Source organism: Pseudoliparis swirei, chromosome 9, assembly GCF_029220125.1.
Source record: "Pseudoliparis swirei isolate HS2019 ecotype Mariana Trench chromosome 9, NWPU_hadal_v1, whole genome shotgun sequence".
NCBI classification, from domain to species: domain Eukaryota; kingdom Metazoa; phylum Chordata; class Actinopteri; order Perciformes; family Liparidae; genus Pseudoliparis; species Pseudoliparis swirei.
The window spans coordinates 12,699,032-12,714,097 of NC_079396.1; the positions used below are offsets into that span (position 1 = coordinate 12,699,032).

Genomic DNA, 15,066 nt, shown 5'->3' on the forward strand with positions numbered 1-15,066 from the left:
AACGACAGAAACTGAAACCCGTGCTGCATTCAGGGCAATAAATAGAAAAGAGAAACCTCCTAAACAAATTGTCCAAATCGTCGAAGGGTAAACGGCAAACATCAATCACTTTCTGACCTTTTGGATTTTAATTGTTTTGTTCCAACATATATGATCGTTATGAGAGAGTGTTAGAATAAACCAGAAGGACCAAATCAAAGGAGACTCAAATCTTCTCCGAAAACAGTATGCTAGTTTTTATAATCAGAGAGATAGCAAACAATATAGTCCACAAGTTAAAATGTCTAGTCTAAAATAATTACAGGGCCGACCGCGCAAAGACATAAGGTGATCAAGAAAAAAAGGGCATCTCTCTCATAAATATTTATATATAATAAAGCTACATGAACGTAACAGACAGCACCATATATATACCCATCTCTGAACTGAGACATAGCTTTTGATTTCATTGAAGGTCATGACAAGGCGTCTTCCACTGTGATGTGTTCTTCTATTTCAGTTGTTGCATAAGAGCTGCCCTGCCACGCCCTTCCTCCTGGAAATAGGTTCAAAGTATTGAAGATTCCTGGTAACTGGTAAAGTTCATGCCCGACAGAAAAGCATGCTGCAGCTTCAGACATTAATTCTCCGCATTCCAAACTTTACAAATGTAAAAGTACAATATTATTGCAGCAGAATAGCTCTGCATTATTACATTGTTTATGTTATTCGATTAGTATTACTAATAATGTAATGCAACGTGTAAACATCATTTACATGGTGTAAAGTGGAATTAACTTGTATGCACTGTTATACACTACAATTTATTTTACAAGATGATTACATGCGTTGTGTGTTTACGAATAATCTGCAAAGTAATACCTGGCTACTAAAGCTGTCAGATGAATGTAAAAGGAGAAAAAGTACTATATTTAATTCTGAATTGTGGTGAAGTAGAGAAATATAGTAGCAGTGAATGAAAGTCGTACTTGAGTAAATGTTCATTTATATTCCACCGCTGCTTATAATGATTTGATGTTTAAGACATTTTTTGGGGTAAAATACTTTATTCTTCCTTGTGAAATCACAGAAAAGAGAAACATTTTGATACATGCATATTTTTGACTTGGGTTTCATGACATATAGATTTAACAATCAGCAGTAAAATATTAAAAACATCTATAACATATGCAGTGATTTAAAATGCAATGCTTGTATTTTTCAAGCACAAAACATTTTATCTATAAGGCACATAAAACACATACACACATTTGAAGAAGTTACATTCAAGTATTATATAATATATGCAATGTGAAGTGATAATATGCTTCTAGGAAGAGCACCTGAAGGCAGTATTCGAGGTTTCACTTCATTTATAGAAATGCACATTTGTTGTTTTTTATTGAAGAAAATGTCTTTATTTCACGATAAAGCAAGATCGTATAATACGCTTACGTGCAGCAGGTTATCAAAGGTGTTAGCAAATATAATACATACAATATTGCCAAAGAACATTTTAAGACTGAACTGGATGGCTGGTCTGATACAAAATAAACAGTATAGACGAATAAACATAACAAAAGAAAGTAGAAAACAAATAAAATATACATTCACAGTTATGTTAAATGTACAGGACTGTCTCAGAAAATTAGAATATTGTGATAAAGTTCTTTATTTTCTGTAATGCAATTAAAAAAACAAAAATGTCATGCATTCTGGATTCATTACAAATCAACTGAAATATTGCAAGCCTTTTATTTTTTTTAATATTGCTGATTATGGCTTACAGCTTAAGAAAACTCTAAAATCCTATCATAAAATTTTAATATTTCCTCAGACCAAGTTAAAAAAAAGATTGATAACAGCTGAGTGTTTGTCAAGGCTCAGGAAACCCTTGCAGGTGTTTCGAGTTAATTAGACAATTCAAGTGATTTGTTTAATACCCTACTAGTATACTTTTTCATGATATTCTAATATTTAGAGATAGGATATTTTAGTTTTCTTAAGCTGTAAGCCATAATCAGCAATATTAAAAGAATAAAAGGCTTGCAATATTTCAGTTGATTTGTAATGAATCCAGAATGCATGACTTTTTTGTCTTTTGAATTGCATTACAGAAAATAAAGAACTTCATCACAATATTCTAATTTTCTGAGACAGTCCTGTAGACATCTACAACAATTGTAACTTAATAAACAGTTTGGTTATCATATAATTTTTAAATACACAATGGGCTTTGAAAATACAGAATATCCCCAATATGGAGACTTTCTATTACAGGTCTTGCAAACTAACATATGACAAATAATAATAAAAAATGGATGATCTTAACATTATTATTTTAAAACTCTCACGGTAAGCCTGTATCTTTTGTAATAATAATGCATTTAACCGCCCATGTCTGTTTTCTGGGTCTGGAGCTGTGTGTGTGTTTGCACTCTGGTAGAAGCATCTGTTCATCTTCTGAATTAATCATAATCAGAGTCTTCCTCCTCTCTTTGATGGCATAAAGATGAAGATTTTAGTGGAACTGAGTCAAATCCATCTGATGTCCTCTGAAAACAAATTGATAATAACACAAAGCATGAGATGTTGCTTCATAAGTAGCTCAGTCCTTGTGAATGATCGGGTTACTGACCTCTCGGGAGAAGGACCTCATTTTGGTGAAGAAGGATTTCTTGGTGAGGTCCATGATGTCGTCCTCTGCGTCCTCTCCCTCCATTATTGCACAGCTGTCTGCAGAGGGCAGCTCAAACTCCTTACCCCCAGAGCTTACCATCAGCTTGGAGTACTTATACTGCAACCTGCATGATAGCAAATAACATTGTGTCAACATAAATTACAACCTCTTAAGATCTCACTTAGGTTTTAGCATTAATCCTTTTTTTACTGTATGTCATATCAGTCCTTCAACAAACATAGAAAAGCTGAAGCTCAGCAGTCTCACTTGCGTGTCTTTTTCCAGAAATAGCAGCTGATAGAGATGAGCAGCACAGCACCAATCGTTCCCATGGAAACACCAAACTTGAGCCAGAAATCCAGACTGACACAAGCGCTGACCTTTTGTGCTGGAAGTGACTCTCCTCCGTAACACTGCAATGGCTGCTGCCACATATAGGTGGTTTTCTGAAACACACACATCATTACCTTCGCATTGAAAATGCCGGAAGGTTATGTTTTGATCGCCGTGTATTTATTTATTTATTTATTTATTTATTACCTTTGCATTGAAAATGCCGGAAGGTTATGTTTTGATCGCCGTGTATTTATTTATTTATTTATTTGTATGCGTGTTATTCGCAAAACTCAAAAAGTATTGAACCGAATCGCATGAAATTTGGTGGGATGATTGTTTATTATCCGGGGACCAGTTGATTCGATTTTGGGATCGATCGGGTCAAAGGTCAAAGGTCAAAGGTCATGAACAGGTCAAAATCTTTCGCAGAACTCAAAAAGTATTGAACCGAATCGCATGAAATTTGGTGGGATGATTGTTTATTATCCGGGGACCAGTTGATTAGATTTTGGGATCGATCGGGTCAAAGGTCAAAGGTCATGAACAGGTCAAAATCTTTCGCAGAACTCAAAAAGTATTGAACCGAATCGCATGAAATTTGGTGGGATGATTGTTTATTATCCGGGGACCAGTTGACTAGATTTTGGGATCGATCGGGTCAAAGGTCAAGGGCAAAGGTCATGAACAGGTCAAAATGTTCTTGAATCGCATGAAATTTGGTGGGATGATTGGTTATTATCCGGGGACCATTTGATTAGATTTTGGGATCAATCGGGTCAAAGGTCAAGGTCATGGAAAGGTCAAACTCTTTTTTACCATAGCACAATACATTTTTGTCCAATTGGCATGCAACTAATGCCAAAATGTTCATAATTCAATGCCCAATCTTGTGATATGCGAAGGTATGCGCTCTACCGAGTGCCCATTCTAGTTTATTTATTTATTTATTTGTATGCGTGTTATTCGCAAAACTCAAAAAGTATTGAACCGAATCGCATGAAATTTGGTGGGATGATTGTTTATTATCCGGGGACCAGTTGATTAGATTTTGGGATCGATCGGGTCAAAGGTCAAAGGTCAAAGGTCATGAACAGGTCAAAATCTTTCGCAGAACTCAAAAAGTATTGAACCGAATCGCATGAAATTTGGTGGGATGATTGTTTATTATCCGGGGACCAATTGATTAGATTTTGGGATCGATCGGGTCAAAGGTCAAAGGTCATGAACAGGTCAAAATCTTTCGCAGAACTCAAAAAGTATTGAACCGAATCGCATGGAATTTGGTGGGATGATTGTTTATTATCCGGGGACCAGTTGATTAGATTTTGGGATCGATTGGGTCAAAGGTCAAAGGTCATGAACAGGTCAAAATCTTTCGCAGAACTCAAAAAGTATTGAACCGAATCGCATGAAATTTGGTGGGATGATTGTTTATTATCCGGGGACCAGTTGATTAGATTTTGGGATCGATCGGGTCAAAGGTCAAAGGTCAAAGGTCATGAACAGGTCAAAATCTTTCGCAGAACTCAAAAAGTATTGAACCGAATCGCATGAAATTTGGTGGGATGATTGTTTATTATCCGGGACCAGTTGATTAGATTTTGGGATCGATCGGGTCAAAGGTCAAAGGTCATGAACAGGTCAAAATCTTTCGCAGAACTCAAAAGTATTGAACCGAATCGCATGGAATTTGGTGGGATGATTGTTTATTATCCGGGGACCAGTTGATTAGATTTTGGGATCGATCGGGTCAAAGGTCAAAGGTCATGAACAGGTCAAAATCTTTCGCAGAACTCAAAAAGTATTGAACCGAATCGCATGAAATTTGGTGGGATGGTTGTTTATTATCCGGGGACCAGTTGACTAGATTTTGGGATCGATCGGGTCAAAGGTCAAGGTCAAAGGTCATGAACAGGTCAAAATGTTCTTGAATCGCATGAAATTTGGTGGGATGATTGGTTATTATCCGGGGACAATTTGATTAGATTTTGGGATCAATCGGGTCAAAGGTCAAGGTCAAGGTTATGGAAAGGTCAAACTCTTTTTTTACCATAGCACGATACATTTTTGTCCAATTGGCATGCAACTAATGCCAAAATGTTCATAATTCAATGCCCAATCTTGTGATATGTGAAGGTATGCGCTCTACCGAGTGCCCATTCTAGTTTAATTTGTATTGGTCACATATCACACACACACACACACACACACAGACATCAGTTAACTAATTGAATCCTCAGGTTTTCAGTACTGTCCAGGAATAATGAGCTTTGGAAGTGTTGGTAGGCAGATGTTGTAACATTCGACAGAGCCAGGCTAGATGTTTCCATTCTTTATGCTAAGCTAACTGGCTGCTGGCTGTAGCTTCACATTTGAGAGTGTCTCAATCCTCTCATCTAACTCTCCACCCGAAAGCAAATAAGCATATTGTTCATTACGTCAAACTATTTCTTTACATTTCCCCATCAAGTACATAGGCTACATAGTATTTATCTGTGTGTTCCAGTGATTCACTGTGTTAATATCACACAGTACCTTAAGTAAAAAGTACTCAATTATAAAATATCACATTTTTATATGATAATTATTATAAATGTTCCTGTAATGTAGACACAAATAATTGATCATAATAATTTTCATAACACACACACACACACACAATATATATACATTTGTGATGGACCTCTGATTGGATATGTGGGGTCAAAGAGGTACAATTATTTTGACCAATATGTCCATATACTGTGCAGCACTACCTGTATTCCCTGGATGCAAGCACTGACAATCTCTCTGTAGTTGTTTTTGGTGCAGACTGGACATGCATGCTGGCTCTGCCACAGAAAGTGGAAAGTACAACCATCACACGTCCCTTCTGAACAGTTGCTGTGGAAGAAAACACAGATAGGAGAGATTATTACAATCTTCAAGTGATGAAATAATATCTCCACGTTCAGATTCTCAGAGTTTATTATGCGACAGGCTATTCGTGTGTTGGAAAAAATTATGTGTGTGAAATCAAATGTTATACGGACAGGTTTTGTAAGTTCATAAATTGACCTTGGTCTTCGTGAAAGATACCTTGGCATCGTGATATGGTCTTTATCGGTCACTGAGGGGCTGCATCTCAGTCTGATGGTGGCTGACCGGCCGTGTTTACAAGCCTGAGTCGTCTCACTGGACCTGGAAACATAAAAGTCTTAACTTCAACTCCGTTATATATTGTATACTGTTTCTGATACTCAATTACATTTATTACTTTAACTATCAATACAACTTCCAGCATCAAAACTTTATATTCATATAATAAAATTACATACATTATATAGCAATTATTACCATTAGAAATATGTATTTGAAAGTACCACAATGGATGAAGGCAACAAAATATATGATAAGTTATGATCTTATTAACTTGTAATAGAAGATGACATCTGGCGGGTTGGGCACAGAGGGAAACAGCCATGTTGGAGATGAGATGCTGTTGAGGCTCGTGTCGGTGGTCACACCTTCAGGATAAGAGGACATATATCAGCATATTCATCTGATATATGAAATACATTCAAATTTAAGCAACCCCATATAGCAGAATATATCTTTTGTTGCAAAGTAACTGCAAAGTAATGAGTCTGCAGCCATGATAACAACTGCGAGGCTGTACTGTGGTATCGTGGTGCTCACAGTGAGAACATTACATGCTAATGTTTAGCAGGTCTAATGTTTCCCATGTTCACCAATTTAGATTATTATGTTTGCGTGCTAACATTTGCTTATTAAATACAAAGTTCCACTGAGGCTGACGTGTATTCGCCTACAGTGGTGTTGTAGGTTTTGGGCCATAAACTACAGTCCATGGTCATAAAGCATTAAGTCCATACCAATGAGTGTGTCACCAATGATGAAAGGCTGGGTGGACACCATGCTCTGACTCCTGATGTCAGAGGGAACCACAGTGGACTGACAGATGTAACCTTTGATCTCTCTCCCACTCTCAGTGACATTTTCCACACAGGTAGCCGGTACTCTGCCCTGTAGGTGCAACACAGCAGGTTTTAACATCAAACTAAATTTGACTCAAATAAATGCCACCAGGACCACAGCTTCTCACCTCTTTTCCACACAGACCCACATTAAAGCGATGGAAATATCTCAGGCCTTTGCTGGTGAAACTGGGGCTGCTGTGGAAGTTGGTGGCGTTGGACAAAGGAGAGAAGTTATAGTGCAGCGGCACGCCTCGTCTTGTCTGCACATCCAACGCACAGTCGCTGAGGCAAGCTGTGTGGGCCTGAAGGATGAGAGGTACGTCTTCTGTTAACAGTGAGCGGAATAATCTCATCTCATGTACCGGCAAATACGGCAACTGGGAAATGCAGAGATTAGCTGGAATATGGAGGCATGAAATTACCTTATTCTGCCTATTGTTACAGTAAAATTCACTTTTTAATGGAAGATTATTATTGCATTATAAAATAAATTTTATAGATAAATATATAGATACATTAAAGCTATAGTCAAGATTTTAGAAGTACTTTCTAAGTATTTTTCTAAGACCATTAAAACTCCCTACAATGCACTCTGAGGACATTATCTACGTGTCCTTGACAGCCCTGCATAAATACCTTGTATTTGTATCCTGTATCTTATTACCTGGTTTCTCTGTGTGTTTGGGCCACACTCAACACAAGCAGCCTCTCCCACAGGCTGATCGGCCCTGATGAAGGTGTTCGGTGGGCAGCTCTTACAGACTCCAGTCCCGTTGACCATGTAGTGACCCAGTGGGCAGGGAACACAGGCGGAGCCAGCCTTAGGGGAGCTCAGGGCACAGTGGCGACACTGAGAGGCCACACCTCCAATAACATTGGTGATGTGGATGGAGAAGATCTTTGCAGCATCAGCGCTGTATTTTCTCTCCTGAAGAAAAAGAAACACAAGCTGAGTCGCTGCAGACGATATAGGAGCCTGGTCTGCTGTTGAAACCGTGTGAGCACCTGTGCACCTCTGTGCTACTCAGATCTCATGTAGTTTAAGTGTTGTGTTTCAAGAGCAACATGGCTCCAGACGGTCCTCCAGAGTTCAGTGCAATAACTGGAGGGAAAACTCACTCCCAGAGCAAAAACACTGCACAAATCAGCAAAAGCAAAAAGTGTGTTATATCATAATAAAAATAAATTTACATCCAAAATGTGTAAATATATTCACAGTATGTATTGCAAATGTTGGTGCTTCATCTTATTTCCATCTTGCAAATCTAATGGATGTGTCAGACGTTATCTTACCCGTAATTATTCTTACAATGTTGTTTTTACGATTTCTGATTGTCACTGAGACTTTAAAAACATAAACTACGAAGTCTGGTACCAAGGGGAAACAATGACAGAGACAACAGTATGACAATATATATGTATGAAGAATATACAGTTATGAACTCAGACATAATGTGCACTTACTAAGAAATATAAAGCTTTACGGGGAAGAGAGCTAAAGCAATTAGCAATTATTACTTTATTATTATGTTTTAAAGTCTGAAGGGAGTGAAGCGGTTGGAAGGTCATAGATGAAGAGTGATACTGGGGATGTGGGATTGTGGGATTGTGTCTCACTGTGTTAGCTTCCTCTGATCGTTGGAAAGCCCAGGTGAAGCTGGCGGTGCTGTTTCTCTGGATCAGGTAGGAGTATGACTGTTTACTGTTGCTGCCTTTCCACTGCTCCACCACATCATTGATCCACTGGTTATACCCCTGCTGAGAAATACAGTCACCTCATATATACGTAACCATTCTGATAGCTCTACTTCTTTATATATAATACATAATATATATAAGTAGGAACATTTCCCCTCACCGCCAGGAAGTAAAACTTGCAGTCAGCAGTGCACGTGGTCTCAAAGACAAACGTGATGCGAGAAAGCCCGCTCCTCTCACTGTCTTCGACCATGGACTGAGGCAGCCTGTGAAAACAAAGGACGTGTCAATCAACGTTTCCAACTGGGATATTGTGGATATGGACGTCGTTTAAGAGACACGTCTGACTTCACCTGTATCCAGGGACACTGAGTATAAGCATCAGGTAGTCTGTGTCCTGATCCCCAGGGGTGGTGTAGACGTACTCTCCAGCCACCTCCCATGCTGGCATTACAAATAAATATTTAATAAACAATCTGACGCCATCCCTCAAGCAATGCAGAGACACACAGTCATTTAGGCTGACAAATCTATTCTAACATATAATACTTTAAATTAAGCTCAAAGCACAAGTTAGTACCATAAAGTCTGAATGTCTCGATTAATTGTATACTTGTATATTTATGAGACACATCGTGTATTTTACTATCTATCTCTCTTTTTACTTATCTTACACATCCTGTTTTCAGTAATTGCTTTTCGGATGTTCAGTTTTTCGTATCTTGCTCTTTAAGTTACACTTTGTTTACAACTGTGATGATTATCTCTCAACTGCCGTGGAGTTTATCTTCTCCATCTGCACTGTCTTGCCGAATATTGAGTTTCTCACCCGTGTTGTGTTCAGAGTCGCCGAACTCTTGACGGAAGATGGAGCTCTTCACGTTGCTCGGCATTGTGTTCCACCATTTGTATTCATAACCCACCACGGGCTCAGTGCCAACAGGGCACTTGCTACAGGCTGTGAGTAAATACTGTGTTAGTATGTCAGTGTACACATGGCAAATACAACAAGACACTTTTTGACAGTTTGATATACTTCACACATATCAAGCTGTATGATCGCTTTTGTGGATTTGTGACAGTAGCTACAGTTTCACTACTCTGGAAGTCGCTTTGCCACAAAGGCTTTTTAATATTTATAATATTGGTGTACAATTCTCAACATCTTTGTTAAGTACATGTTTATGTCAGTACACAATAAGCCCCTCAGTCTGACTTGCATGTAAGATGGAGTAATAGGAGTGTGATCATTCTGTACCTGTTCCGTTGGAGTAGAAACCTTCATCGCAAGCTTCACAGGAAGAAGAGTTGGTGACAAAGAAACCCGGGTTACATGGGGGGCAGGTTTGCTTCTCCCCTGATGCGGGCAGCGTCACGGCTCCTTTAACAGTTTCATTGCAGATCTTTGGTTCAATCCACTTATACATAAGCTGAGTCTGAGACACACAACAGGTAAGACATGAATATATGAAAGAAGCCACCAGATGCTCTGTACCGCACACAATCAGCCCGAACCATTCATATGTAAAGAAACCTAATCGTTACACCAGATGGCTGCAGACTATTTTCAAGGCTAAACCTTTCTCTGTGTTCACCACTCTACTGAACCTCCACAACCTCTGCCTCCACACGCTTCATGTCATGTTCTACATCTACCTTTCCTTCAGAGTCACAGGGAGTGTGAGTGTAGAAGTAATCACTGTTTGTACATGCAGGTCTCGGTTTGCAGCTCCCTGAACCAGTCTCTGGAAAAATAGAAACAGAGCCAGAGGGAAACAGGCGGGGACGGGGGAAAACACACAGCTCACATTAAGATAAGAGATCACACCAGCCTCACACACTTAAGCGGTAAATACGGTATTTGCATGTAGACTGCCTTGCATGTGTGTGTGACGAGATGCAAATCTGTGATGTGAGTTTGGAAATATCTACGAGTTCAAGGGTATAGGCTGATCGGTGACCTGACTGGTGTTTGTGGACAGTGCGTTACAAATACAAACATACATACCTGCATATGTGCCTTGCTCACACTTGTGGCAAATGGCAGCACCCTTGTAAGAGTAGGTTTGAGCAGGGCAGGGGAGGCAGCGGGCAGATCCCTCTTGTGCACTATGGGTGCCAGGTTTACAGTGGAAACACTCTGATGTGTAGGCCACCCCTGGGAGAGAGCCACCCATCAATCAATTTCATAACCGTAATCAATTTCAAGACACATTTCACACAACACACCATCGGGATGATCTACCTGAGATGGCAATGTTTCTTAACAGCACAGGTTTGACAGCACTGCCCTGCAGAGTATACGCAGCGGTCCTCCAGTACAGCACATTGTTGCCGCTGTTAAGCTCAGTCTGCACAGAGTAATGGGAACATGAGAGAGGAGCAAAAGAGAAAACATGAGAGCTCTATTAATCTAAATGATCCTGCAAATGACAACAAGGTGCCAGGAGGTTTAGTGGAGACGAACCTTGTATTTGTTGAAGTTTCTCTCAGAGGTCTTCATCCACCGGCTCTTTGAGTCCGTAGACTGACACTGGTCATTCTGAATCTGCAGCAGTGTGAGAAACGAGCCACAGATGACCAAATTCTGTATGTCGCTGAAAATCACCCATCTGTTTCACCCAGAGTCATTTAAAAACACTTACAAAGAACTCAAAGTAAAGGCTGTTGTCAGGGTATAAATATTCAAAGGACACAGTCCCAGGCTGCTTCAGGCTCACAGCATAGGACAGCGTTGCAGTGCACTCATCTGTGTTTGATGTCATGTAATCACCCATTGGTGTCCAGGTTGAGCTGAAGAAACATCAGCATCAGAAACAGTTTGATGAGCTTCTTGAAACTAAGAAACAGTGAGAAAACAATTTAAATAAGAATACAAGTGAGGCATATACAGACTTGGAGCAGTCTGTGAGGGCATCCCCGCCGTTCGTGGTCACTCCATGGGTGACAAAACCAGGAGGCATGCTGTCCCACTCCTCAAAGGCCACACCGGTGCCCAGAGAGTAGGTACCTAGCGCACACTTCTGGCATTGCTGCGACTGCATGTCGAGGAACTCCCCTTCACTACAAGAGAAGGCTGGAAGAGAGAAAGAGGCCACATTGGAAATGTATCATGAGACGTGGAAAACCGGACAAAGAATAGCTCAAGAGGATTTAAAGTGGTAACAATTAAATATTTACAAATTAAAGCTGTGGCACAGATTGAGGGAGTATATGAGATGTATACAATTAGATTTAAGAGCAGGATACTCACTGCACTGAGTGCCTTCAGCTGGATCTGGGAGGCCTGTGCATATGTCGGCTTTGTTGGGAACTGCCACTCTCCATCGTGACCCGAGTGCATCACACTCTGTGTACTCAAAGTGATAATCTGACTGCAGGGACCAAACACAGGTGTTAGTTTCACACAGCTGGGGGAAAGTATACATCAAATAACTTGTAATGATGCATAACGCTGCAAGTCAGCATGCATGTGAACAGCGAATGGGGCTAATATTAAAAGATATTACCAGATTATTGTCTACCTCTTGAATTTATTTTCCAAAACCAGGCAAGCCTCTTTTCTAAATAAAAGTTACGGCTAATATTTGCCCAGGAGTCCATCCCAACTGTTGGCCTAATCTCACTCCTCAAGTATGTGCAGCAACTCTGCACCAGTAAAACTCCCTTCAGGGTTTATTGACTTAGCCAATGGTGAGAAATGCTGATTAGTCCAATCCTTTTGTAAACATGGCATGTGCCGTGTTGTCACAGGTTTCTGGAGACAGCAGGAGCTCCGGTACAACGCGTATGCTGTATTTGTCTATGGTGTGATGCCTTTTGGAGATACTGACGGTAAGTGACTGAAAAAACACTGTTCCACCCGTAATGATATAATTTAGGATGGTACGTGACATTTAAGGTTATCTTGTTGATCTGACACCTTCAAAAACAAGTAGTGAGTACTGAGCAGGCAGACAGTGTGGTCAAAAGCAGGCTTTAATGTTCCATAGAAAGTCAGTCTTATCCAAGGCCACACCGCCTTGTGGGATTAATAGTTAACAGAAACAGAGCAGCAGCAGCAGCACTCCTCTGGGTCTGTGTTTTCAATTAGAGCTGCTACATTAGCTGTGGCTGGAGTATCAGATGAATGTGTGTTTTGGTTGGAGGATCTGATGTAAAATGCTTTGAATGGGATGGCTGGGCCTGCTGAAGCCTAATCGCCTTCTTTAAACAAACATGAGGACACCAAGGCAACAGGACATAATGACCGCTTTGCCTCATGGTCAGTGGACTGGCATGGAAACAAACTCACCTCCTTCCCAAATCATCATCACCTATGAGCCTAATAGACTGACATTTCAAGACCACAAGCTTATTGTGCTAACTTTTCAGTTACAACTCGTATATCTTAATTCCACGCACTCAGTTCAAAGTATGCTGATAAAAAATATATATACTTTGCATAATATCAAGTTTATGCTAATTGAAAACAGATACAGAAGGGCAATAAGAACAAGGCAGAGGACGTAACATATGAAAACTCTCGTAAACCAACTCTGTGATAACCATAATAATGTATTTCAAACACTTGCTATTGAAACATATGTTCATTTCCCACTCAAGGAGGCTTTTACTTGTCCTGTGAAACTATTCGAGAGGATTAAGGTCAACCCTCTTTCAACATTCTCAAAAATGTTGCCATCTTGCTGAATTTAACTTAAGTTTCCACCTACTGCTCATCCCTAAGCAATGTGCCTGATCAAACCTTAATAATAAACACATGCAACTGCTAAAATGGGAACAACTGACCAGTCATTTGAGCTTTGTATGGGTTGTTTTTCAGAATGTAAAAATGGCAATAACAATAAAACAATATGAATCTCCTCACCTCTTTGCACATGGGCAACTCTGCACGGCTTTGTGCAAAAAGCAACCACAGTAAAAGGTGGCGCAGGTGTAGCGGGCCTCGATGCATCGTCACCTCCCGTCAGTGCTGAAGTGATGGAGACGGAGGAGCGGAGGGTTGAGCTGCGCCCTCAGGTGCTGCAGGCCGGGGGCGTGGCTTAACGCTGAACGGTAAGCAAATACTGTTCGGTGATTGGCTCTGGTGCCTGTTCTTACCCTAATTAATCTATCAATGTCTGGCTGACGAAACGCAAGAGGCTGACTTGTAGTTTACCATCATTTTGCTCGCATTACTTGGACATTTACTGGAGTACTGAGTCCTTATCGGTGGCCTACTATTAATCTCTAAAGAATAACATATGTGGTTTAGCACGGCATCACAATGAGGGTGGATTTTTTTTTTAAGTTAATTTATTTCAAGCTAGGTTTAGTGAGTGGCCATTTTTGTCATTAATGAAGAAAACAAATTAAACATATTATTAAACAAAAATTACCATTGTGGGGTAAACTTCTGGTTTAATATCAAGTTTGTCAATAAGTTTTAGAAAATGTTGAACCGGAAATATGTGGTTGCTTAGGAACCAGGTTGTACACATATTATTAGGGTTCTTCGTCTGGCGAAAAACAGCAATAACAACTAATATCGTCTTATCATTAAAGATGTCGGGCCGGGATCCTTTCCCGTCTCCAAAGTTAGAAAACGGCGTCACTCTCAGCGGCTTCCGGCCGCAGCAGGTATAGGGTTTCCACCGGAGAAAAGCCCAATGTGGATAACTTGAGCGAACTTGCAGAGATGTGTTTTAGTTTGTTTATATTATATATTGGGCCCTATTTTTTAAATGTTATTTTTCTTTTCCGATGCACAGAGAACCACCTATGATACGACTACACATGTCGCCCAAACAGAGGAACCCTGGTGTCGTCTCCATGATGCAGACACTTTGGCCAGCTCCCAGCGGAATAGTGTCCATCAAGAGCATCGGGTAACCTCCAGGAGGATGAATGATTGTTTACCTTTATTTGAGAAAAATATGTCGAGGCAAGGAATATGAATGCATCACTCTCGTCTCATCCTCAGGCTCCCAAGGATAGCCTCGACTTCCAACTCCAGTCTGTGTACAATCACCACAATGACTCCTTCTGCTCCAAGAACCAGATATTCTACCAGAAGAAGACTGTCTCTGAGGAGCTCAGGTCGGTGCAACCTCACTGTGTTGGCAGTGGCCGTTCAGGAGCCTCAGTCAACTGTGTCAATTTACAGGAAATATGAACAGTTAAAGCAGGACATGCTGGAAAAGGACAAGGAAAAAGACGGCGTAGTGTGGGTCGATCCAGAGAGGCGCGCCTTCAAAGCATTCAGTGACGTTTAGTGGATGAGGATCCCCAGGTATTGCAGCTGGTGTCCGGGTTGATGAACAATAAAAAAGAACCCTAAAACCTTTGATTGCCCCTTTTAATACTTTGTATGATAATGTTTTTATAATTAATTTCAAGTGCAATAAGGTC

At 40.3% G+C, this 15,066-nt stretch overlaps 2 protein-coding genes across 4 annotated transcripts; one reads left to right on the forward strand and one right to left on the reverse strand.

Annotated features, from left to right (window-relative positions):
- Nucleotides 1-1,032: 1,032 nt before the first annotated feature.
- Nucleotides 1,033-13,725, reverse strand: elapor1 (endosome-lysosome associated apoptosis and autophagy regulator 1). 2 transcript variants are annotated; one of them, XM_056422726.1, is made up of 22 exons: nucleotides 13,544-13,725; nucleotides 11,927-12,047; nucleotides 11,569-11,749; nucleotides 11,319-11,466; nucleotides 11,141-11,221; nucleotides 10,919-11,024; nucleotides 10,682-10,831; nucleotides 10,330-10,418; nucleotides 9,932-10,109; nucleotides 9,503-9,631; nucleotides 9,027-9,117; nucleotides 8,834-8,939; nucleotides 8,593-8,730; nucleotides 7,640-7,903; nucleotides 7,101-7,277; nucleotides 6,871-7,021; nucleotides 6,408-6,501; nucleotides 6,074-6,175; nucleotides 5,752-5,878; nucleotides 2,927-3,105; nucleotides 2,618-2,783; nucleotides 1,033-2,534 (listed from the first exon to the last, which is right to left on the reverse strand). In XM_056422726.1, exons 1-22 carry the CDS (start codon nucleotides 13,628-13,630, stop codon nucleotides 2,448-2,450), a joined length of 2,952 nt encoding a protein of 983 aa, XP_056278701.1. In that variant the 5' UTR covers nucleotides 13,631-13,725; the 3' UTR covers nucleotides 1,033-2,447. The 2 variants fall into 2 exon arrangements, with proteins under 2 accessions (XP_056278701.1, XP_056278700.1); XM_056422725.1 differs by having other exon boundaries at nucleotides 8,593-8,733.
- cfap276 (cilia and flagella associated protein 276) lies at nucleotides 12,375-15,002 on the forward strand. 2 transcript variants are annotated; one of them, XM_056422727.1, is made up of 4 exons: nucleotides 12,375-12,507; nucleotides 14,467-14,543; nucleotides 14,639-14,754; nucleotides 14,822-15,002. In XM_056422727.1, exons 1-4 carry the CDS (start codon nucleotides 12,408-12,410, stop codon nucleotides 14,928-14,930), a joined length of 402 nt encoding a protein of 133 aa, XP_056278702.1. In that variant the 5' UTR covers nucleotides 12,375-12,407; the 3' UTR covers nucleotides 14,931-15,002. The 2 variants fall into 2 exon arrangements, 1 of the variants encoding a protein (XP_056278702.1); XR_008832808.1 differs by lacking the exons at nucleotides 14,639-14,754; nucleotides 14,822-15,002 and adding an exon at nucleotides 13,586-13,731 and having other exon boundaries at nucleotides 14,427-14,506.
- The last annotated feature ends 64 nt before the right edge of the window (nucleotides 15,003-15,066 follow it).